Genomic DNA, 24,346 nt, shown 5'->3' on the forward strand with positions numbered 1-24,346 from the left:
ATAATTTCTCTAAATTATCAAAAATAATATATTATTATCACTAATCAATTTAATTCGATTTTTTATTAAAATTAAATCAAATGAAAATAATTAAAATTTTTAAAATTAAACTAAATTAAAATAAATAAAAAATTAAATTAAAATTTTAATTTAATTTAACTCGATTAATTTTTTAATTTAAATCGAATATTGTTATTCATTTATATACGAAATTTTCTGAAGTGGAATTATATTCAATTTATATTTATACTAAAAAAATATATAAACAATATTAAAAAATGTGAATAAAAATGAAAAGGGAAATATTGTTATATTTGTGGTAAATCATGCAAGTTAAGGACATGCATGAATCGGATGACAATTTGTAGTCGAGTCATCAAGCGTGTATCTTCAAAAATTTGTAATTTTAAGGAATAATTAGAAATTTCTAAAATATTTCGAGGACAATTATCATATTGCTGTAAATAAAAAAATTATTTTAATGAAATTTATTAATATTAAGATTAAATAGTTAATTTTAATAAAAATGCAAGACTTTTAATAATAATTTTTTAAAAAATTATTATTTAATTATTATAAAAAAATTTATTAATTAATTTTTATATTTTAAAAAAATATATTAAAAAAATTATTAATTAATTTCTCTATTAATTTTAATTATCAAATATTAAAAAAATATAAAATGTCTTTAAATGAAAAATTAATTAATCTATTTTTATAAATTTAAGAATTAATTAATAAATTTTTTAAAATTATAAAATTAAATAATAAAATAATTAACTGTTAAAATTAATAGAATAATTAATTAATAAATTTTTAAAAATTTAAAAATATTTTAATATATTTTTTAAAATTAAAATTAATCAATACTTTTTTTTATATTACAATACTATATAGTAATTTTTTTTAAGTTTAATTTAGAAGAATAAAGAGAGAATAAGTGGTTAAAATACCGGACCCACAGTTCCATAAAATAAGCAAACCACACAATATACTTTTATCGATAATGACGAGCTACACGTCAGAACCCAAATAGCTTAACAAAAGAATCCAAATTCCAAGGTAAATAATTCCACCTAAATCTCAAGGGCATTCCCGTAATTCCACTTTCAAGTCGCAAAAGAAATGTCTGATACGCGTCTCTATGAGGCCCATATTCCATTGCCATTACCGACCTCTCCTTCTCTTCATATCCCCTTCTTCCTCCTCTCTCTCCATCCCCAAAATTTCACCCTCTCCTCTTCATCTTCATCTTTCTCTCTCTCGCTAAAGAATCCTCAATTTAGTTTTCGAAATTTTTGAAAAGAGGTGATTTGAATCAGAAGAATCTATCAAGAAATGGCTCAAAAGACGGAGAAGGAAGAGACCGAATTCAAGGTGCCAGAAACTCTTACCTTATGCGTCAATAATTGTGGATTTACTGGTAATCCAGCCACTAATAATATGTGCCAGAAATGTTTCAACGCTACCACTAGCACGTCTAATTCCACGACGACAGCCGCGGCGGCACCTTCAGCTACGACGACGACGACGACGACGGCGGCATCAACGGCCCTCGGTGTTTCATCCGGAAGCGAGATCTCGAGTAAATCTCCGAGATCTAGCATATCTAGATCTCCTGTGAGAGATCTGCTTCCCGAGACGAGTCAAAAGGTGGAGACATCGATAGATCGGGAGAAAATCGATGTAGCGCTTGCTAAGAGGGAGGTGAACCGTTGCTCTTGCTCAGGATGCAGGAGGAAGGTTGGGTTGACCGGATTTCGTTGCCGGTGTGGAGACATGTTCTGTTGGGAACATCGGTACTCCGATCGACACGATTGTAACTATGACTACAAAGCTGCCGGTCGGGAGGCGATTGCTCGCGAAAACCCGGTGGTCAAAGCGGCGAAGATCGTTAGAGTTTGATAAAGAACCCAAAAAAGTCAAAATTTGAACAGAACTTTCGAAATTTCACGAGGATCGATTCTCTCGATCTGATCGTTTCTCTTTTTGCCTCTGAAGAGATGGATATCTTGTGGCTAGTGAGAGATTTTAGGGAGAGGAAAGAAGAGATCGATCGATGAACCAGAACCAATCAATCATGGCTTGAAGACGACCCAATCAAGATCAAAATTCATCTATAAATCTTTTTTTTTTCTTTTTTCTTGAAATGAAAGATCATTATTATTATTAATATGATTATTAACGTTATTATTGTGGCTTAAACGTGTTTGCTCTTTGATGTTTTTTTTTTTTTTCTTTCAGTGTGTTGTTGAGAGAGAGGTTAGAAATGGCAATGGCATGTGAATGTAAATTAGAAGAAATCTTTATGGCTTTTGTGTCTTTTTACCGATTTATTTATGTATGGCTTGCAACTATAAATTTCGGTTGAAGGTTAAGCAAAAGTTTGTGGGGTCCACATGTGGGGAAAGGGGACTGACACGTGAAGTTATGTTTTCTTATGTCCTATTTTTCTCGTTTTGTTTACCGTGATATCGTGATGGCAAAATATCGCGATAAGTTAACTTTTCGCTTGATATGATTGGCATATAGCATCGGCCAATGAAACATCGCCACGTATGCGAGCATAAAGAAGAGAAAAAGGCTGTAAAGTTGGTCTTGACGGGAACATTTGCGTGAGGAGATTGTTTTGGGTTTTGTTGTAAAATAATAATGGTGATGGAGGGAGTGGTGAAATCTGGAGAATGGGATGAATGATGATCGGACGGCTGTGACTAGGTGAGGCGTAAAGGAGTTTGAGTAGTGGTAATTGGAGAGTGGGGACTACCTTTGAAAGAGATTGCTAGGGGAGGGGGGGCCTCCTTACAGAGGCGTGAAAAGCTGTTCGGGGGATATAAGACCAATAACAGGTGTACATTTGTTGTTCGTTTACCTGGAATTGAGTTGGTGCTTGTGATATTTAATTGAACTATGTTAAAAAATAAATATTATACTCCCTCTAATATAATTTTAATCCAGCTTTCTTTTTCGTTATCCAAAATTATTATATTTTCTTATTTTTCACAATATATAAGTTAACTATTATAATCTATTTAATATTATTTTATTTTTAAAATAATATTTTATTAATTATTATTTTTATATAAATTTTTAAAATATTTTTTACTATTTAATAAAATTTAATATTTTTAAAGATATAATTAAAAAATTAATAAAAATATATTTTTTTAATATACATGAAAAAACAGACTAGAAAAAAAAATCATAAGATAGAGTGTAATGACTTTTTATTGATTTTTTAAAATTAATCTACATACAAAAATTATAAAATTTTATTGTCGCAATTGAGTGTTTTCAATCCTATTATAGATATATTTTTCTTTTTTATTTATATTAATTTTAAGTAGGAAATTAAAGACATGAAAATTTGAATTTGAGTCTTTGAAGTGATTGAACAAACCAGGCTATATTATGTTATTTTCTTTTTTTAAATGATAATAATATATTAATTTTTCATATAATACTATTTAAAATATATTGAAAAGTAAAATAATGATAATTTAATAATATAGAAATATGAGTAGATTGAATATTATCGAAGGTTATAAAATTTATCAGTTTAAAATTTTTTTGATAAGAAATAAATACATATTTATGAGTAAAAAAGAGTGTATTAAGCAAACCGCCTTTTGATGTCAAATAGCAGCCACATTGACGTGTAAAAATAATCAATATGTTCATCCGGTGTTTTCCATAATTATTTTATTTTTAATTTTATAGTTAAAAAATACGTGGCATGCCACGTATGCGCATTAAAGGCATTTATCTTTTTCTAATAAAAGTTGTTGCCAAATGATGGAGAATCTACCCATTACCAGGATTGGCGCCCACACATGCAGCCACCTAATATGAAAATAGTAGTTTTGTTTATATATAAAAAAGAAATCAGTAAAAATTATTATTATTATATCAAATTAATACATATTTTAAATTTTTAAAATTTAATGATTTCAGTCTCATATTTTAATTCTAGCAAATAAAAGTCTCTTTATTAACAGTTAAAACAATAACGTTCTTTCTTTCTTTTTAATAGTCAAAATAAATGTAATAAGCTAATAATTTCAAGAAATTTGAGTAATATAGATTAATTTTGATATAAACTATTTTAAAATAATTAACTTAAAATTATGCTAATAAAATTAAAATATAGAAATTAAACCATGAAATTTTAAATATTAATATATGTATTAAAAATTTTACAGGACTCGATGCCATTTATCATTATTATTATTATTATTATTATTATTTGGTAAGTGGTTTATTTTCTAAAATTTAAAAACTGTGATGTGACTTACGGTTATTTCAATTTACAGTTGTGGTGAGTTTTAAATTTTAGGAATTTTATGAGTTATTAATGAAAAATGATTAGTCAACAAATATTAAATATTCAAAATTAGAAATACCAATTTTGACAATTTAATTAAAATTTTATTCCTTTTCAAACATAGAAAATATATATATAATTTCAAACAAATTGTTAAGCGAGGCGGTTGGAAATCAGACGCAGGGGACATTTTCAATTGACAGACTGGCCCATAACTATTCTACATGTGGTTTTGCCCTAGTAAAGCCACCTGTCGAAATATTATTGGATCATTTTTTAGCATAATCTTTTAGAGAGCTAATGTTGATGATAAATATAATGTCACTATCTATGCTTTGGGTGATTGAATCCATTAATCTTCTTTTAATAGTTTCTTAATACTGCCTAAATTCCTTAAAAAAACTGTTAGAAATTATTTGATTAAGTTACTTATATCAAAAATTCATATTCAAGATTATTTTTAAAATTCCATTTAAAAAAAAAGATTATTTTTAAAATTAGACTACTAAACCCACTGCCAGCAAGGTTATTTCAGATTAATGAAGCTCAACTATTCAAGAAAATTAGATTATGTGAGAAGTGTGAGATGTGCAATGAAATTTATTTTATGTGTTGGAAATTTCAAGCATTACCCAAGTTGTGAATGAAGCAAATGGGAATTGGGCAAAGCCGTATACCATAGGAACAAGTGGTTTTTTGCAAATCAAGTTGAAAAGTCGAAAGATTTATTAATTGATTGTGATACATTTGCGTATAATATTAAAAATAAATAAAAGTATTAAAATTAGATGTTCATTTGATAAATCAAACTAAAATTATTAAAAACATAATTGAATAATCGATTATTTGATTATTATTAAAATTTCCTTTTTTTTAAAAAAAAAAGTAAAAGAATAATTGAATCAATTTGAAGATTAAATTATTCTTCACTAAAGTCTAAAATAATTAAAATTTTTCATTAATTAGATTCAATTATTCCCAAATAATACATACCCCATAAAAAAAAAAAAACACTATGCAGAAAGATTTTCAAATTGCAGAAATAGCTGGCGTAGGGCCAGAAGTGAATTTTGAGTAAACCCCACCACAAGCCATGTGAGCCCTTTCATATATGGTTGCATTGCACAATAAAAGCATCACCACATGATAATTATCAACTTAAAAAAAATAATATTTTATTGTTTTTGGATGCTTAGCTCATTGGTTTCACAGAAGAAAAACTAAACAGAGTTAGGCACATGTTGAAATTTTGCAACTCTTTCCATGCCGTGACAGATTAAGAGTTGGCAAAGCAAAACTTTTATCTTCTGGTCAATCTCATCCCTCTTTTCCTTCCACATAATAATAATAATAAACCTGAAAACTTGTGTTAAATTATATAGTAGGCGAAGAAGATTGAACCTTTCACGACCTCATGGAGTTATAGATGATAATACAAACCATGAAAAAGTACGATACACTTATTGTAAAGGTGAAATTTTCAAAAACCTTCAAAACCACGTCTTTCACACAAAAAAAAGAAAAAGAAAAACTCCTGAAAAGGAGCTAAATTTGCATATTTGCACATATGATCTCATTGTAATCAGTTTATGATGCAGAGTGCACATGACTCATAGTATTCTGATTTGTCTGACACCTCTAAGAAGAGAGAAGATATGATGATACTTTTACAATTGCAGTTCACTCATAGTGTAAAGAAAGTAGATGAAATCAAAGCTCATCACAGATTCCTATTTCTTTAATGAGTTCGCCAAAGTAGAATGAGGACGACGAGCTGAAGGAGCATATGGATTCAAAGTTAGTGGCTTTTAACAAAAACAAGACATGTCTAGGCCCCATCTGGCTGCATGAAAGGGTTAGCAATTTCATCGGTGCCATCAGTTGGTGAGACGAGCATTACAGCAGTTCCCCTGCATACCTGCAACAGAATGAAACATAACCTCAATACAAGTTTTCATAGCATACATGCCGGGACAGGACCCAATGAGAATGATGCATTTTGACAAAGCAAGGTAGCTTATGAGGAAAAATAAGGGTAATTTTCATTCATTATGACAAAGATATGCATAAGCTTCAAAAATAATTCACCACTAATTCCATGAAACACATTCAGCCAAAATAGATTTTCAAACCTATGCCCAAGCTCGAGGCTTATACGTGGGTTGCCCCTTTCAGTGAATGCAAACGTAGTATATATAATTCAAAGAAACATACTATTAGGCCAAGGCGCCTGGTCTGATCAGTAGTTTTCAGAGGATCATCAGGATCTGTAACCCAATGAGAAGAAATCAAAATAAATATGTCATTGAAAATAAACATGCAAAATATTATGAAAAAGAACTTCAACATTCTTACATGCAGCAGATTCAGAACAAATTTATAATGGTGCTCTGGAAATTGATAGAAGATAATTACAGCCTCAATGATGATTGCTGAATGGAGAAATAATTCATACATTGTTCTATAGTTTAAAGTCCCTTAACCTTCCAGCAATTAAATACTCCAATCAATTACAAAGCAAAGACTATTAGGATTTCAAAATGCACAAGACTCCTTGCTTTTCATTGCCATGCAAGGTTAGAAGAAGGTCATCCTTACCATTACAGTATCACCGAGAAAAGAAAAAAGAAAGAAGGGGCAAAGAAAATGAAAATAGAGGAAAAATAAATTGCTAAGATCTGCTAGACAATGATGAAATGTTAAAGACATTGTGGTTTCATTGTAGGCCCTTCTACTTCACTATACCCTTAGTACAGCAACAATTAAACATAAATTTCTGGGGAGTGGGAAGTGATACAGTACAATAAACAAAACCAGGCTATGTCTCCCCTTGGCTATCTAGGATCCATTTCTCCGTCTCATGAGCAAAAATTTTCAAAGATATGAAACCCCTGATGTGAAAGAAAAACAGAGAAAAAAATGGAAGCCATACAAATTCAGGAAGAATATGTCTGGCTGACAGTTTTGGCCCCATCTGAGCGAATATATACACACATCTTATTAAACAAATAAAAATTTAACAGTGAACTCCCACAAGGAAAAGGCCAATAGCCAATATAGCCTTCGTTAGCCCTTAGCAAGCAAAACAAGTTACAAAATAAGCATAAACTCACATACTCAAACACTCTCAAAATCTGTCATCAATTATCAACGACATAAGGTAATACCTCTTAGGTATTCGACAGCTTCATCCAGGACAAGGTTTAACAGTTGATCATACCCTTTCAAAGTCCCTGTCACTGAACCACGAAGAGCCAATGGCCATCAATTAGATAAAACAAATCAATAATGGGCATATTTCATTTCAATAAAGGCTAGAATTTTCCTCTTATAACTCTCTCTCCCTCTCTTTCAAAAAGACTGGAACGAAATTATCAGATATTGTCTTCAATAGCAATTGTTCAAACTACTGCTTTGAAAGTTAGAGTGAAATGGAGAAGGAATTTATATAGTGATAGAATAATAAGCAGTACCAAGCCAACAAAAAAAGGGAGCAAATATCATGTTGACAATTCAGCAGCAGAAAGTAGTGAACTCTTGCATTTTGACCCCCAATATGTCATTTGATTCCAAAATTTTGTAGGTGTAGCCATTTAATAAATCTTCTAACCTTATCTACCATTTTCAGAATTTGATCTCATCCATATTATGTAATATGATTCAAACTACAATCATATAACCAGTTAATGCATGGACAGATTTATATTGCTTGGAATCATTACATAGAGGCTTCTCAATTACACTCCTTCAGAGTTCAGAAACAACAAAAATTTGCCTTCTTGTGAAACAAATATTTCCCCATTCCGCCAAAATTCCATTAGGAGGTTATCCAGCAACTAGCATTCAAAGGTGATTTGGTGAAGATTTTTTCCCCATCCTAAGTTCCTAACAAAGTTATAACTCTTCCTTGAGAATGTACTGTTGAAGCAATCAATACTTTGTTCTACAAACATAACGATTTTGCCATGCATTCTGCTATATTATATTAATTTATTATCTCCGCTTCCCAAATCTCACCAAAAAAAAAAAAAAAAAAAAAAATCTAAGCTACCAAGCATCTGTAGCTAAATAATGTCGCTTATCAGAGTATAATGCCACTAAACATATATATGTCCTTTGATCTAAAGGGATTCCAGCAACCAATTTTGCCCATCATTGTGCGAGTCAACCACCCTACAAGTAATTATAAAGAATAAACTCAAGGCTCAAGATTTGAACCACAAGGAGACTCTTCGGGAACCACTTCAGGCCCAATTCATGGACCAAAAGAAATAAAAAAACCGAAAATAGTGCAAGTCACACTCATTTGTTCATCACTCAATTTCTACTACTGTTGGCACTAATAACTCTGAAGATGGAAGAAGCTCCAGGAGTAGGGTAGAAATAGTTACCTTGTCTACCACCAGTAAGCTTGACTTGGACACCTTTGTCCACAAATTTTGCCAAATCCAACACCGTTTCTTTCCTTCCTGACTGAAGCACACTATTACTCATTAAAATGAACCCAAAAACAAGGGAGGAAACAAAATGGAATAACTCACATATCCATCCAATCAAAAGACAGGAACAAAGAATAACATTACCATTTTACACTAGAATCTGATAACCCTGAAACAGAGTTAGCTAAAAAGCATAAGTATATTTGGAATAACTGATTTTAACGGTGAAAATCAACAATAAACAAACAAATAGAATAGAGAAAAACTGACTTCCGTTGTAGCAGAGAAGTGCAGTGTGCCCTAGATAGATTGTCTTTGCCTTCTTCCTCCTTCCAGCGACCCTTCGCTTTTTCCCGCTTGCGCTTCTGAGTTGTTGTTTTGGACTCCTTGTCCTCCTAATCATGCTTCGGCCCAAGGGGAGGATGAATCCATGAAAACACAAGGCCCAAGACTCTGCTTAGTTTGAGCTATTTGAGAGCTTATAGTAATAAGCTCAAAATCCTGTTTATTTCGATATTACTTTTTAATATCCGACTTTTATAGAAAAACACCCTTGGACTCCAAGGGCATTTTCGTAGTTTTTGTAAAGTGGAGGACACTTCGCTCAAGGGAAGCAACCTGCTATATTAACACATCGAAGCAATCTAGGGTTTCTTTAGCTGGCTGAGAATAGAGCACCTCCTTGCAAGTTTTGGGATTGTGAGAGAACCGCAGCTATGGTGGAGAGAGCAGGCAAAGGAAGAAAGGAGGAGGTTGTCACCAGAGAGTACACCATTAACCTCCATAAACGCTTGCATGGATGGTACTCTCTCTTTCTATCTCTCTCTCTTTTTCCCCTGACACGAAGCTATGGTTGATTGAATATGTAAATCTTATAAAATGGTCTAGATCTGATTTATAGAAGCTTAATTTTTGGGGTTTTGGTTAATTTCTGCGCCTGTACCATGTGTAGTTTCATCCGCGTACTTGCTAAGTTTTGCATAGAGCTTGGCTATCAGTACACAGAATATATAAACGTGTGAGATGACAGTAGAGGTCAAGAGCCTTTGTAAATTGTCATTTGGGAAGATTATGCTGTCCATGATCTTTATTCTTATTGTAAAATCTCATCTTTTGTTTAGAAATGGTTGTATATCTTTTTTCATCTTCAGGGGCTCTGAGAGCTCAGTTTATACAATAGCAGTTTATTCTGAATGTTACCCTTCTGCATTATTTAACTAAATCTTGTAAAAATAATCTTAAGATAATAGGTAATCTCGATGTGGAAGCATTTTTCTCTAGTTGTGATACCAATTGGAATTTAAGTTCATCAAATTTGCATTGCATCCCTATCATGCAATTCATTTCAACAGAAACTTTAAGGTTCTGAAGCTTTCTTTCTCTTTTAATTTCATTGATTGACTTTTTATGCTAAAGAAGCTTCTTTTTTTTTTTTATTAATTAGTGAGTTAAGCAGGTGACTCTAGCGTTTGAGTCTTTGTTGTATGACTGCTTTTGGCTTTGAACTTAACCTTAAACTTTGTTTGAGTTCTTGTGTAGTACTTTCAAGAAGAAGGCTCCTAAGGCTATAAAGGAAATCAGAAAGTTTGCTCAGAAAGCCATGGGAACAACTGACGTTAGAGTTGATGTCAAGCTAAACAAGCAAGTGTGGAGCCGTGGAATCCGGAGTGTGCCAAGGAGAGTTCGTGTTCGCATTGCAAGGAAGAGAAACGATGAAGAGGATGCAAAGGAGGAGTTTTACTCACTTGTCACTGTGGCTGAGATTCCTCCAGAGGGATTAAAGGGTTTGGGCACCAAGGTCATCGACGAAGAGGACTAAAGTAGCTTGTTTCCTTGGTTCTTAGTTAAGGAACTTCATTTTTGTTTGTCTTTAATTAATCCTGTGATTTCGGTTTTGTTTTGGATTGTCTTTGAAAATCTTTGGAAGATAAATTTTCCTTGAGACTTGTGATTTTATGTCTTATACGTTTAATGATTTATTCAATGGGCTCTTGAATAGTAATTGTCTCTTGCTACCAATCTGAATGTCCCTGAAATCGTAGTTGGGTTAGACCTCCACGATAGAAATTGGCTAGATTGAAGCACATTTTAAGTTAAACAAAAGAATGAATTTAGTTGTTAAGAATACTTTAAAATCAGAATAGGAATTCGAGCTTATTGTGCTTGGATGCTTAGCTCATTTGGTTTCGCAGAAGAAAAACTAGAGTTAGGCACAAGTTGAAATTTTGCAACTCTTTCCATGCCTTGGCAGATTAAGCGTTGGCAAAGCAAGAGTTTCTCTTCTAGCCAATCCCAGCCCTTTTTTCTTCCCACATCATAATAATAATAAACCAGAAAACTAGTGTTTTCTTATATACGAGGTGAAGAAGATTGAATGCTTCATGATCAACGGAGTTATAGATGATAATGCAAACTATAGAAAATTAGTCTTTCAAAAACCACGTCTTTGCTCAAAAAAGAAAAATTCCCGAAAAGGAGCTATATTTGCATATTTGCATATATGATCTCATTCTAATCCGTTTGCAAAGCCATAACTAGATGATGCAGAGTGCACATGATTCATTGTATTCTGAATTGTCTGCGAACTCTATGATAGAGGATATGATAACACTTTTACAACTGCAGTTCACATATAGTGTAAAGAAATTAAACTAAATCAAAGCTCATCCCGATTTCCTATTCTTTAATGAGGGTTGTCCAAACTAAATTAGGACGACAAGTTGAAGGAGCATATGGATTCAAAGTTTGTGGCTTCTAACAAAAAAGAAAAAGACATGTCTAGGCCCCATCTGGCTGCATGAAAGGGTTGGCAATTTCATCAGTACCATCAGTTGGTGAGACAAGCATTACAGCAGTTCCCCTGCAAACCTGCAACACAACAAAACACGAGTTCAATTACATTACAAATCTGAACAAGTTTTCATAGCATAACATGCCAGGACATAACCAAATGAGAATGATGCATTGTGACAAAGCAAGGAAACTTATGACAAAAAAAAAAAAAAACAACAGCAATTCTCAATTACTGTGATGAAAATATAAAAAATTCAAAAATAATTCACCACTAATTTGATGACACACATCCAGCCAAAGCACATTTTCAAACCTAAGCACTAGCTCGAGGCTTATATGCAGGTTGCCCCTTTCAGTGAATGCAAAAATAGAATATATAACTCAAAGAAACATACTATTAGGCCAAGGCGCCTGGTCTGATCAGTAGTCTTCAGAGGATCATCAGGATCTGTAACCCAATGAAAAGAAATGAAAATAAATACGCCATTAAAATAAGCATGCAAAATATTATGAAAAAGTACTTCAACACTCTTATATGCAGTAGATTCAGAACAAATTTATAAAGGTGCTCTGGAAATTGATAGAAGATAGTTTAGACAAATAGGCTTAATGATTCAGACATTATTCCATAGTTTAAGGTCCCTTGACCTCCAAGCAATTAGATACTCCAATCAATCACAAAGCAAAGACTATTAGGATTCCGTAATGCTCGAGACTCTTTGCTTTCATTGTGTTGCAAGGTTAGGGAAAAGTCACCCTTAACACTACAATATCACCGAGAAGAGAAAAAAACAGAAGGGGCAAAGAAAATGAAAACAGGGAAAAATAAATTGCTAAGGACCTGTTAGACAATGATGAATTGTTAAAAACATTATGGTTTCATTATAGGCCCTTTTACTTCACTGCACCCTTAGTACAACAACAATTAAACATAAATATAGTACACTAAACATAACCAGGCATGTCTCTCCTTGCCTATCTAGGATTCATTTCTCCGTCTCATCAGCAAAAAATTTCAAAGATGTGAAACCCCTGATGCAAAAGAAAAAAAGCAAAAAATGGAAGCCATTCAAATTCAGGAAGAATATGTCTGGCTGACAGTTTTGGCCCCATATGAGTGAATATATACACAGTTACACACATTTTATTAAACAAACAAAATTTTAACAGTGAACTCCCTCAAGAAAAAGGCCAATAGCCAATATAGCCTTAGTTAGCCCTTAGCTAGCAAAACCAGTTAAAAAATATGCATAAACTCACATATTCAAAACATTCCCAAAATCTGTCATCAATCATAAACGACATAAAGTAATACCTCTTAGGTATTCGACAGCTTCATCCAGGACAAGGTTTAACAGTTGATCATACCCTTTCAAAGTCCCTGTCACTGAAGCATGAAGAGCCAATGGCCATGAATTAGATAAAACAAATCAATAATGGGAATATTTCATTTCAATAAACGCTAGAATTCTCCTCTTGTCTCTCTCTCTCTCTCTCTCTCTCTCTCTCTCACACACACACACACACACACACACACACAAAAAGACTAAAACAAAATTATCAGATATTGTCTTCAATAGCAATTGTTTGAACTACTGCTTTGAAAGAGAAAGTGAAATGGCGAAGGAATTTAGATAGCCATAGAATATTATAAGCAGTACCAAGCCAAAAAAAAGAAGCAAATATCATGTCAACATTTCAGCAGCAGAAAGTAGTGAAATCTTGCATTTTGACCCTCAATACGTTATTTGATTCCAAAATTTTGTACGAGTAGCCATTTAATAACTCTTTTAACCTTATCTACCATTTTCAGAATTCAATCTCATCCACATTATATAATATGATTCAAACTGCAATTATATAACCAGAAAATGCATGGGCATATTTATATGGCTAGGTATCATTACGTAGAGGCTTCTCATTTCTCAATTACATTACTTCAGAGTTCAGAAAGAAAAAAAAGTTTGCCTTCTTGAGAAACAAATATTTTCACATTCTGCCAAAATTCCATTAGGAGGTTATCCAGCAAGTAGTCTTAAAAGGTAATTCAGTGAAGACTTTTTCCCCATCCTAACAAAGTTATCCCTGTTCCTCGAGAATGTACTGTTGAAGCAATCAAGCCTTTATACTACAATCATAACGATCTTGGCGTGCATTCTGCTACAGTATATTGATTTATTATGTCTGTTTTCCAAATCTCACCAAAAAAAAAAAAAAAAATCCAACATATTCACAACTTAGTGACAGCAAATCTAAGCTACCAAATATCTATAGCTAAAGAATTAACGTTACTTATCATCGTTTAATGTCACCAAACATATATATGTTCTTTAATCTAAAGGGATCCTAGCACACAATTTTGCCCATCATTGTGTGAGTCAACCACCCTACAAGTAATTAAAAAGAATAAACTCAAGGCTCAAGATTTGAATCATAAGGAGACTCTTTGAGAACCACTTCAGGACCAATTCATGACCCAAAAAAAAATGAACGAAATTAGTGCAAGTCATACTCATTTGTTCATCACTCAATTTCTGCTACTGTTGGCTCTAATAACCCAGAAGTCGGAGAGGGAAGAAGCTCCATGAGTAGGGTAGAAATAGTTACCTTGTCTACCACCAGTGAGCTTGACTTGGACACCTTTGTCCACAAATTTTGCCAAATCCAACACCGTTTCTTTCCTCCCTGACTGAGGCACACAATTACACATTAAAAAGAACCCAAAACAATGGGGAAAACCAAAATGAAAACAACCCACAAATTCTTCCAATCAAAAGACAGGAACAAAGAAGAACGTTACCATTTTACACTAAAATCTACAACCCTGAAACAGAATAAAATAAAAAACATAAATATATTCGCAATAACTGATTTTAAAGATGAAAATCAACAAGACAAAAACAAATAGAATAGAGAAAAACTGACTTCCGTTTTAGCAGAGAAGTGCAGCGTGCCCTAGATTGTCTTTGTCTTCTCCTTCCTTCTTCCAGCGTACCTTTCGCTTTTTCCCGCTTGTGCTTAGGAGTTGTTATTTGGACTCCTTGTCCTCTTAATCATGCTTCGGCCCGAGGGGAGGACGAATCCATGAAAACACAAGGCCCGAGACTCTGCTTAGTTTTGAGCTATTATTATTATTATTCTAATTATTCAATTAATTCCCAAATTACACTTAGAAGCAAACGAACTTTAACTAACCCAATACTTTGATTTTCCTTTATATCCAATAATTTCATAAATAATTATAAATAATTTCAAAGTTCATCTTATTATAGGAAATTATTTAACATTTATCCACTAATTTTTTTAATCAAAAATTAAAAATTAATGCAATAAAATCTGAAATCTCTCTTATTTTATTCAAATACACTTTTCATCAGTGATTATAAATTTATTCATTAATCTTAAATATTTATAATACTATAAAATAAAATAAAATATTAATAAATAATACATAATTTCTTATAGCATATAAAAATTAAATTTTTATATTTTGAAATAAATTTTATATAATTTAAAAAATAAAAGTTATTGTAAATTATTTGAATCAATAATTTTTTAATTAAGGCTTTTTTTTGCAAATAATTTATATATAGAAAATGTTACATGAATAAATTTAAAAATAATTTATTTTTATTATTTAAATTTAATTTAAAAATAATAATAATAATAATAATAATAATAATAATAATAATAATAATAATAATAATAATAATAATAATAATAATAATAATAATAATTGTTATTTTTTGAGAAGAATGCCCTTAACTCCAAGGGCATTTTCGTAGTTATAGTAAAATTGGAGGACATTTCGCTTAAGGGAAGCAACCTACTATATTAACACGTCGAAGCAGTTTAGGGTTTTTGGGATTGTGAGAGAGCCGCAGCCATGGTGGAGAGAGCAGGCAAAGGAAGAAAGGAGGAGGTTATTACCAGAGAGTACACCATTAATCTTCATAAACGCTTGCATGGATGGTACTCTCTTTTTCTCTCTCCCTCTATCTTTATCTCTCTCTCTCCCCTGACATGAAGTTACGGTTGATTGAATATGTAAATCTTAATTTTGTGGGTTTGGTTTAGTTTTTGCGCCTGTACCATGTGTAGCTTCATCCGCGATTCGTAAGTATAGAGCTTCGCTTGTCAGTATGCATAATATATAAACATATGAGGTGAATATAAAGGTCAAGGACCTTTATAAATTGACATTTGGGAAGATTATGCTGTTCATGATCTTAATTCTTTTGGTAGGATCTTATCTTTTGTTTAGAAATGTTTCATCTTCAGGGCTCGGAAGCTCAGTTTATAATTTTAGATACAATATTGTAATTTGCAATAGTTGAATTAGGTGTTTTGTGTTTCAATCAAATTCAAGGTAAATTTAAACAGTTAAAAAAAGACCTACTATGTGAAATAACAATGGTAACTATGTTTTTGAAATTTGTGTTTAACTTGACATTTTTTTTATTAAACTCTGCTCTCTATTTTTTTAGCTGAAGTAGATTTTTTATGTCAAATTTATAAATTTTTAATTCAATATTTGAAATCTAAATTTCAAATCCAGATTTATGAATCCAGAAACAACCTTCAACAACTTGTTCATTTTAACAGTTTATTCTGAATGTTATCCCTTCTGCATTCTTTATCTTAATTAAATGTGAAGATGGGAAGATATAATCTGAAGATAATTGCTAACATCAATGTCGAAACATACTTCTCTTTATGCAACACCAATTGGGATTTAAGTTCATCAAGTTTGCATTGCATTCCTAACATAATTATTGTAGAACTGTAACTGATGCAATTGATTTCTTTAGAAGCTTTAAGGTTCTGAAGCTATCTGTCTCTCATTATTTTATTGATTGACTTGTTATGTTAAAGAACTTTTTTTTAGCTTCAATTTTTGCTGATCAGTGAGTTGCACAGCTGACTCTTAGCTACGTTTGAGTTTTTGTTGTTTGAAATTGTTGACTGATTTTGACTTGGGAACTAACTTAAAACTTTTTTTGGGTTCTTGTAGCACTTTCAAGAAGAAGGCTCCAAAGGCTATAAAGGAAATCAGAAAGTTTGCTCAGAAAGCCATGGGAACAACTGATGTTAGAGTTGATGTCAAGCTAAACAAGCAAGTGTGGAGCCGTGGAATCAGGAGTGTGCCGAGAAGAGTTCGTGTTCGCATTGCAAGGAAGAGAAACGATGAAGAGGATGCAAAGGAGGAGTTTTACTCACTTGTCACTGTGGCTGAGATTCCTCCAGAGGGATTGAAGGGTTTGGGCACCAAGGTCATTGACGAAGAGGACTAAAGTAGCCTGTTTCCTTAGTTCTTAGTGAAGGAACTCCATTTTTGGTTGTCTTTAATTACTCCTGTGATTTTGGTTTTGTTTAGGATTGTCTTTGAAAATCTTTGGAAGAGAAAATTTCCTTTAGACTTGTGATTTTATGTCTTAATGTCTAATGATTTATTCAATGGGCTCTAGATTAGCAACTGTCTTTTGAGGAGTTATTTCTGCACTAGCTACGTGTCTAAGCATGGCAGAGGTCTGTTTCTGGATTGCAACCAGATCGACTGTACTTGAAATCATAGTTGGTTTGAACCTCCTCGATAGGAATTGGCTGGATTGAGTCCCGTTTCTACTTAAGGCTACATGAATCTAATTAAGAATGAATTGAAACCTGATTGATTATTAAGTTGAATCCATCCCCTTGAGCTGATGAATTCAGAACCGTCAGAATCTCCTTGAGCCAATGAATCGGAATTGGTCTGAATCAAACCATTGGCTTAGGGATAGGAATGGTTAAAAGTACTTCGAAAATCGCTCTCCTCAAAAGCTTTCAAAAGCTGTTAAAATTAAAATACTTCAAATTTGTTACTGGTTTGTATTTTCCTTTAGTTTGGAGCTCGTACTTTGAATATTGATCCACTGAAATACAAATTTAATTATAATTATTATATTAATAATATTTGAATTTACTTGAATATAGTTAAATAAGAATCTATATAAATCAAAATTTAATTAATAATTCAGTTATTAAAATTTAATGATCTAAAAATATTTAAATTTTGTTATTAATATTTAAAGTTTACAAATAATATATATATATATATATATATGTATGTTTATTTATTTAATTATTCCAATATGAATGTTATTCATTAAAATAAAATTTATTTCAAATTTCATTATATATTATTCCAACTTGTTGCTTGGAAAGGCGGATCAATGGGCTAGAATGATCGTACCAGGCCCAAATCGTTGCCCCACTACTTCTCCTCTCAAGGCTTCCCCGCCAAGCTTTACGCTAAAGCTTATTGAAAATTTTGAGAACCCGCCAACGCCACAACCCAAACGGGAAGAGACGGAGAGAAGCAGATTTCACCTCTCTTCTGAGAAGTTGATTCCAGCAAACGCCTTTGGTTCAGGTAAATTTCCTAATCCTTCTTGTTTCCGCAGTTTTTGTTCGTTTCTCCTTAAAAAATGTATCTCCATTGCAAATGCTTAATATTACTCCTAATTTTCGATTTCCTAATTTCGTGTGTGTTTGTCATCTAATCATCATGATGATCATCTCAATTGGAACTTTTATTTGAAGTTTGAAATTAGGGTCGTTAAACTCTTCTTCTTCGAAAATGAGAAAATTTTAGTTTGCTTTTAGATCTTATTTTTCCTGTTTCTTATATTGCTAGTAATGGAGGTGGGCCTTCAATACTCTCCGAAACCTGGATGTCCAGCAGAGGATGATGATTTGAAGTATGTATCTAAGCTTAGTACTATACTGGTTGCAACAATTCAGGAAGCAAAGGACAGGATTTCCCAGATAGAGTATATATTTTGCAGTCAGCTCTACTCTAATTTTCAAATGAAATCTAAAAGCTTGCAGAAACTTTATTTGGAAGCTAAAAAAGAAGCGGAAGATTCATGGAAAGAGAAGGAGAAAAATCTTCAACTCCAGATTGAAAAACTTCTGCTTGAAAAGCAAGAATTGCTTGAGGAAAAGCTTGAGAAGGAAAAGTCTTTAGGGGAGTTGGACAACAAGATAAACTCTCTAGTTCTCAAAGAAACAAGTCTACAAGTTAGAGTTGATGAACTAGAACAGAAGGTTAGGGAGAAGTCCAAGGAAGTTGATGATGGAATGGAATTGCATAATAGATTACTTCAATTGGTCCAAACGAAATCATCTATGATATTGGAGAAGGAAAAGCAACTGAATGATTATGAAGAAAAGACTAATGGGTTGCTTGCCAAATTGAAGAGCTTAGAGAAAAAGGTTGAAGAGCTGGAAGGTGAGCTTAAACGGGAGACTTTAAAGGTAGCAGAAAAGAAAGAGATAGAGAAAGACTTGTTAAAAAGGATCAATTCCTTATTATCACATTTGTCAGATAGTGCTGAAAAATCGGAAAGGTTGGAGGAGGATGTTAGCAAACTGCAAAGGCAGCTACAGAAAAAGACAGAAGAAGTTGAAGAGGGAAGAGTGTCAAAAGCACAACTGCTTCAACAGATTGATATGGATAAGTTGGACATCTTGAAGCAAAAACAACAGTTAGAGAAGTCTGAGAATGACAAAAAACTGCTCCTGGAGACAGTAAATGCTTTAGAGGAGAAGATGAATGAGCTCAAGGAAAACCTTAGCAGCTGCAGCAAGGTTGCTGAGGAAAAGGATTCATATGAAAAGCGGCTTCAGCAAATTGCATTAAAAGAGACTCAGTTACTGGCTGAGAAGAAGAAGACAAAGAATATCTTTGATGCGTACAAAAGGTTGAAGTCTCAATACAAATTTCTCTGTGCAAAGAGTGGCCTTACTGAGGAGAACATGCTTCCTCAAATCAAATTAGTAGCTGAAATTGGCTCAATAATGCATCAAAATAATCTAACAACTTCTCCCGGTAAGATTTATTGATCTTTTATTCTATGCATTTATGAAGGAATAGGAATATGCCCCGGAAAATTTTAGGGGGAGTTGTTTTCATTACCCAAATTTCATATCCTAAAAGAGAAATGAACTAAATTATCAAATTGAGTGGTGGTTTGCCATCAATCATGATTTAGATAGAAGGGTGCATTTGTTTATTAGACGCTTCAAATTGAAATCTAATGTAGTATTGAGTTTGTCCTGGGTTTTGCTGAACTCATCAGTATTCTGTGAGGTTTTATAATTATATTGAATGTTATACGAAAGCACAATCCTAACTCCAAATAGTCTGCCTTGTTGTTGCATATAATCACCTATGTTTCTATTATTCCGTCCATGGTTCTATGACTAAATAATCTTATATTTGTTGCTTGAAAATTCTAGATTTTGCTAGCAGACATCCAGATACTTCTACAGCTGCTTGTGAGATCAAGAAAGTGAAGATTGAAAATGACGTCAGTGATCTGTTGGAGGAAGATAAAGTAGTCAAATCAATTCCGACACCAAGCATCCATTCTCCTTCATCCATTCATATTGCTCCAAAATGCCTTCCTACTGCAAAATCTGCTCCTGTTATTGGTACAAAGCGGCCTGCATCTCGTTGGATAGCTACTAGGTCTCATCAAAACAGAGACGGTCCTGACCCTCATGATGATTTCCTGAATACCCCCCTTCAGAACCTTAGAAGGACCTTGAATAAAACCATGGAGGAAGATCATGATCTTCAAATTCCAATTCCAGTTCAGAAAGATTTGCATTCTGATAGTTCAGATGATGAAACGCAGGACATGAATGTTGTCCCTAGCCCAGAAAAGCAGCAGATGCCACTTTCAATGGCTGGCCAAAAAAGTTTCAAGTATGTTGAACCAGTTAGAAAGAAAGCTGAGCGGGATAATTTGAAAGGAGTTGAATGCAAACAGTGCAAGAAATTCTATGATGCAGTTCTTCCTAATGGAGGCAAGGATGCTGATGGTAATAAACAGAATTTCCGTTGTGAGCATCATGATGGTGTTTCTAGACATAGGTATAAGTATGTTCCGCCTTTGACTCCCGAAGGATTTTGGAATATTGGATTTGAATCTGAAATGTGAACTTGACTTTGGAACTTCTTTACTGAATGATCTGTTGTTGACAGTTCCATTACGAGAATTTGAGGTTTCAAGTAACCAACATGGTAACTAACTGAGAATTGTAATAAAGGTAATGTTTAGTCACTAGTGATAATTCTTCAAACATATGTTAAATTAGTGTTCCCCTGATAGGCATGCTAGAAGTCCTGTGAGGTTTGCCCATGAAAAGCTTGTTTCCTGGTTTCAAATGAGAACCCACCTCTGTTTTGATGTTTGTTGTTTCGGTTCATATTTGTCACCATGGTTTTAAGAATGGAGTAATTTCCTTACGTTTTACAAAGCAATAATATTCCTTCATCCGAGCTTCAAAATGTGGTCTTGTAGGTCACTGAGGTCCTTAGATGTCATATTGTTAAATCAAGAGAAATTCTGTGCTGAGTGAACCTTCGGAAACTCTTTAAAAAGGTTCCATTCTTCAGAAATTTTATGGTTTCAAAGTTCAAGCACGTGATTTTGCAATAAATTGCATTAGAACTATTTGAGGCTTATTTGATATTCTCGTCCATTGTTCAATTTTCTTATCTCTCTTTGCTATACTGCCAATGCCAATGTCGTAGTTCAAACATCTAACTCACAAGTCACTACTCACTACATTAGCATCAATCTAAGATCTCTGGATCTATTGTTTGGCTGTTCTCTTTCTATTATAATTTAGCTTATATTATGTTTATTTTGCTTTGCTAATATGCTGTGATATGTGGTTCTTCCCAAGTTATGGTGCTAGTATCAAATCCTCTTTTGTTTTGCTGTTGTTTCTGCCTAGACCTGTATTCACTGACATGACATGGAATTGGTACGTTAAAGTGGTTAGGTAGCAAACTTGGAGTGTGTGAAATCTTGTAGCTGCATAATCTACTTAAACAGAAGGAACGCATACAACAAAATAGTTTTTCCATTTTCCGAATCGGACCAGACTATTGGTTTTAATATGTTACATTTAAAGTCTAGAAGGAGAAAAAAAAGACCGAAATCGATCCCTCCTCGGTGATTTGGGTTCATACTGAACCAAATTATTTGATCAATTTTAATCTTGAAAAATATCATATTTCAAGAAATAAATGAATTTACTGAGTTTGTTCCATTCAAAGTCTAAAAAGAGAAGTACTCTTTTGTTAATAAGATAAAAAAATTTACTAAATTTTAGGAATTATACTATAAATTATGGATTTAAATTTATCTTTAAAATTGTGACATTATAAATTTTAATAGGTTTTTATTCGATTAAGATATGAATTATAATCAAATATGATATGAAAAATTTCTTATAAAATTTTTTAAACAAAATTATTTACTTTTTATTATTATTTCCAATATTAAATAATAAAAAAATCTTAATAAGATTTATGTGCACAAAGTTTAATTGTCCTAATAAGGTTTTTAAAATATGAAAAATATATTACAAAAATTAAACAGAAAAAATTACTTTCTTAAATGGTAGTTTTTTTTATAAAAAAAATTGATTTTTTAAATGTTTCCAGAAAATATAAAAAAAGTTAAAAGTATTTTATGCAAAATAAAGAGAATCCAAACATAATAATTTGTTAAAAATCTTAATTTGGTGGGTAAAGTCTTATAGTAATATTGATGATTAATGATTTCTAGTTTAATAATATTACAATATTTCATAGATGGATTAAATTTAGATTTGTTAAAATAATCTTCAGTTTACTTTAAATTAAAATTTTAATTTTTCAATTTTCTTCATCAAATTAAATTAAATCAAAATTCATTAGAATTGAAATTGAGGAACCCTTCAATCTAATTCATTTCCTCACTCCAAAATTAATTTGATTTCTGTTTACTCGTGCTTATATAGATCTTTAAAATTTCAAATTCAAAACTCTGATATAACAAATTAAAATAGTAAAAATAAATCATTTTTATTATATAGATAAATTTTAACAGTGTTAATATTTTATTTATCACCTATGACCGCCGGGTCTCATCCATCCTGGACCAGAACCGAGAAAATAGAGCCGGCTTAGAGTTCGCGAAATCCTTTAGGCCGAACAGCCCGGCTCCTCAGGTTTCGACTCAGAAACACGGAGCAAACTGGATCACATGTGAGTTCGGATCCAATGGGGAAAAATCCAACCCGGTGATGTGATTTGATAAAAGATAGCAGATCCAATCACTCCGCAGCCCTATCCGCATGTGCGCTGATAAATTAAATGGCATGATATGAAGAGAGACGCTTTCGTATATACAGATCTACGTGATAAAAACAGATGGCATCATAACAAAAAGACTGTTAGGCGTTACCAATAGAAAAGGAAAAAAAGGAGACACATATTAAATATATAATTATTATATGTTCACTTTTTTTTTATGGATACCGACTGATCTCATTAATAAGTTTTAAAATTTAATTGTTTAATGAAATTTTATTAGTGCAACCAATAATTTTATTTTTTTTTAAATTATTTTTAAAATTTAACTGTTACATTTGAAATAATATTTTTTAAATAAAAGATTTATTAAAATAAAATATGTAAAATACAAAAATAAATATAAAAAATAGGCACAATAGCTAGATTAATCTTTTCATGCATAGTGTCACAATCATAGAGTTTTCAGGGACCAAAGTGTAATTTTTCAACATTAGAATTCCCAGAAAGCAGTATTGGGATAAATTAGTATAAATTAGTGGGAAGATAAGGGTCGAGACAATTTGTTGTAATTCCTTTCCATGTATTTATTTTGGGGGTGTTATATGAAATATGTTGATGTCTCCTCCTGGAATAAGCCTATTTGTTTCTAAGGCTCTTTAGGGGGAGTGACTAGTTGGCCACCAGTGAGGACTGGGCCCAGCTAGCTATCGTAGGCCTACGGAGTCCTTAGATAGTGCCTCCACTCCTTGTAGACCATCCCCCCTATCTACAAGTTGTGAGAGGATCGTTGCTATAGTTATGTAATGACTATTTTGCCCCTGAAATAAAATAAGTAGCCCATTCATTAAATCACGATGTCGAGTTGTCATGTTTGATGTGCTGGTGTTGTTGTGATTATTCGTTGCTGATATTTGATTGAATATTTGTGGCTTAAACCCGCTTTTATGATAATAAGATGGGAGGTCCTAACCCAAATATTCCGTTATGCAGGTGTATGCCTGAATTTATTGGCTGACTTGGCTTGAAAGGAGTTCAAACTAGGTGCTGCACGATTCTAGGCTAGTGCCAAAATCTGAAACCGTGACATTTGGTATCAGAACAAGAAAGATCTGCGAGTAATATAAATGAATGACGAAAAGAAACTCTCGAGTGGATGCCCTGGAGAAAAGGGTTGAAGAGTTATTTGATTGGGTAAATGAGTGCCCAACCCAGGATCAGATGTCCTTTGCTTTTGAGCAACGAGATAAACGCATTGAGGCTTTAGAAAAGAAGAATGCCGACCTAGAAGAGAAAAATGAATACCTTCTAGCGATGGTAGCCAGATTCTTTAGGACAGAGGGTGGGCCAAAAGAGCATGAGGCCACCCAAATATCCTATTAGGAAAAATGTGGGTGAGTGTAACGACCCGGAAATCCGGACCGCTACCGGCACTAGGATCCAGGTCGACATAAGGCCGCCGGGACCCGTAGCAATCCTAACATTCATCCTGTAAACCTGTTTAATCCCATACATGATCAACAACACACATAAAAATTTGAACTTTTCTTTCCATTCATTCACCAAACTCAACCTGTACATGCACTACACATAACCATAATCATTAACCCACACTGGAGTCCTCAATAATGCTCCAATAGGGTAACATACATA

The 24,346-nt window shown here is 32.7% G+C and overlaps 6 protein-coding genes across 7 annotated transcripts; 4 read left to right on the forward strand and 2 right to left on the reverse strand.

Moving 5' to 3' along the window:
* The first annotated feature begins 1,145 nt into the window (after nucleotides 1–1,145).
* On the forward strand, nucleotides 1,146–2,378 carry LOC110623957 (zinc finger A20 and AN1 domain-containing stress-associated protein 5). The gene has a single exon (XM_021768993.2). The coding sequence runs from the start codon at nucleotides 1,339–1,341 to the stop codon at nucleotides 1,903–1,905; it is 567 nt and encodes a 188-aa protein (XP_021624685.1). The 5' UTR covers nucleotides 1,146–1,338; the 3' UTR covers nucleotides 1,906–2,378.
* A 3,464-nt stretch (nucleotides 2,379–5,842) lies between these two features.
* Nucleotides 5,843–9,241, reverse strand: LOC110624079 (sm-like protein LSM7). Its single transcript, XM_021769154.2, has 6 exons — nucleotides 9,034–9,241; nucleotides 8,908–8,932; nucleotides 8,716–8,797; nucleotides 7,492–7,563; nucleotides 6,539–6,591; nucleotides 5,843–6,242 (listed from the first exon to the last, which is right to left on the reverse strand). Exons 2-6 carry the CDS (start codon nucleotides 8,908–8,910, stop codon nucleotides 6,153–6,155), a joined length of 300 nt encoding a protein of 99 aa, XP_021624846.1. The 5' UTR covers nucleotides 8,911–8,932; nucleotides 9,034–9,241; the 3' UTR covers nucleotides 5,843–6,152.
* Nucleotides 9,242–9,401: 160 nt separating this feature from the next.
* On the forward strand, nucleotides 9,402–10,765 carry LOC110624075 (60S ribosomal protein L31). Its single transcript, XM_021769150.2, has 2 exons — nucleotides 9,402–9,565; nucleotides 10,303–10,765. The coding sequence occupies exons 1-2, from the start codon at nucleotides 9,480–9,482 to the stop codon at nucleotides 10,580–10,582; spliced, it is 366 nt and encodes a 121-aa protein (XP_021624842.1). The 5' UTR covers nucleotides 9,402–9,479; the 3' UTR covers nucleotides 10,583–10,765.
* A 533-nt stretch (nucleotides 10,766–11,298) lies between these two features.
* On the reverse strand, nucleotides 11,299–14,658 carry LOC110624077 (sm-like protein LSM7). Its single transcript, XM_021769153.2, has 6 exons — nucleotides 14,482–14,658; nucleotides 14,357–14,380; nucleotides 14,164–14,245; nucleotides 12,872–12,943; nucleotides 11,952–12,004; nucleotides 11,299–11,631 (listed from the first exon to the last, which is right to left on the reverse strand). The coding sequence occupies exons 2-6, from the start codon at nucleotides 14,357–14,359 to the stop codon at nucleotides 11,542–11,544; spliced, it is 300 nt and encodes a 99-aa protein (XP_021624845.1). The 5' UTR covers nucleotides 14,360–14,380; nucleotides 14,482–14,658; the 3' UTR covers nucleotides 11,299–11,541.
* A 717-nt stretch (nucleotides 14,659–15,375) lies between these two features.
* LOC110624076 (60S ribosomal protein L31) lies at nucleotides 15,376–16,973 on the forward strand. Of its 2 annotated transcripts, none has more exons than XM_021769151.2 (2): nucleotides 15,376–15,528; nucleotides 16,571–16,973. In XM_021769151.2, the coding sequence occupies exons 1-2, from the start codon at nucleotides 15,443–15,445 to the stop codon at nucleotides 16,848–16,850; spliced, it is 366 nt and encodes a 121-aa protein (XP_021624843.1). In that variant the 5' UTR covers nucleotides 15,376–15,442; the 3' UTR covers nucleotides 16,851–16,973. The 2 variants fall into 2 exon arrangements, with proteins under 2 accessions (XP_021624843.1, XP_021624844.1); XM_021769152.2 differs by lacking the exon at nucleotides 15,376–15,528 and adding an exon at nucleotides 15,540–15,672.
* Nucleotides 16,974–17,814: 841 nt separating this feature from the next.
* Nucleotides 17,815–20,671, forward strand: LOC110624476 (protein gamma response 1). The gene is made up of 3 exons (XM_021769645.2): nucleotides 17,815–17,968; nucleotides 18,233–19,429; nucleotides 19,840–20,671. The coding sequence occupies exons 2-3, from the start codon at nucleotides 18,235–18,237 to the stop codon at nucleotides 20,544–20,546; spliced, it is 1,902 nt and encodes a 633-aa protein (XP_021625337.1). The 5' UTR covers nucleotides 17,815–17,968; nucleotides 18,233–18,234; the 3' UTR covers nucleotides 20,547–20,671.
* The last annotated feature ends 3,675 nt before the right edge of the window (nucleotides 20,672–24,346 follow it).

The sequence above is a fragment of the Manihot esculenta genome, chromosome 10 (assembly GCF_001659605.2).
Source record: "Manihot esculenta cultivar AM560-2 chromosome 10, M.esculenta_v8, whole genome shotgun sequence".
NCBI lineage: Eukaryota > Viridiplantae > Streptophyta > Magnoliopsida > Malpighiales > Euphorbiaceae > Manihot > Manihot esculenta.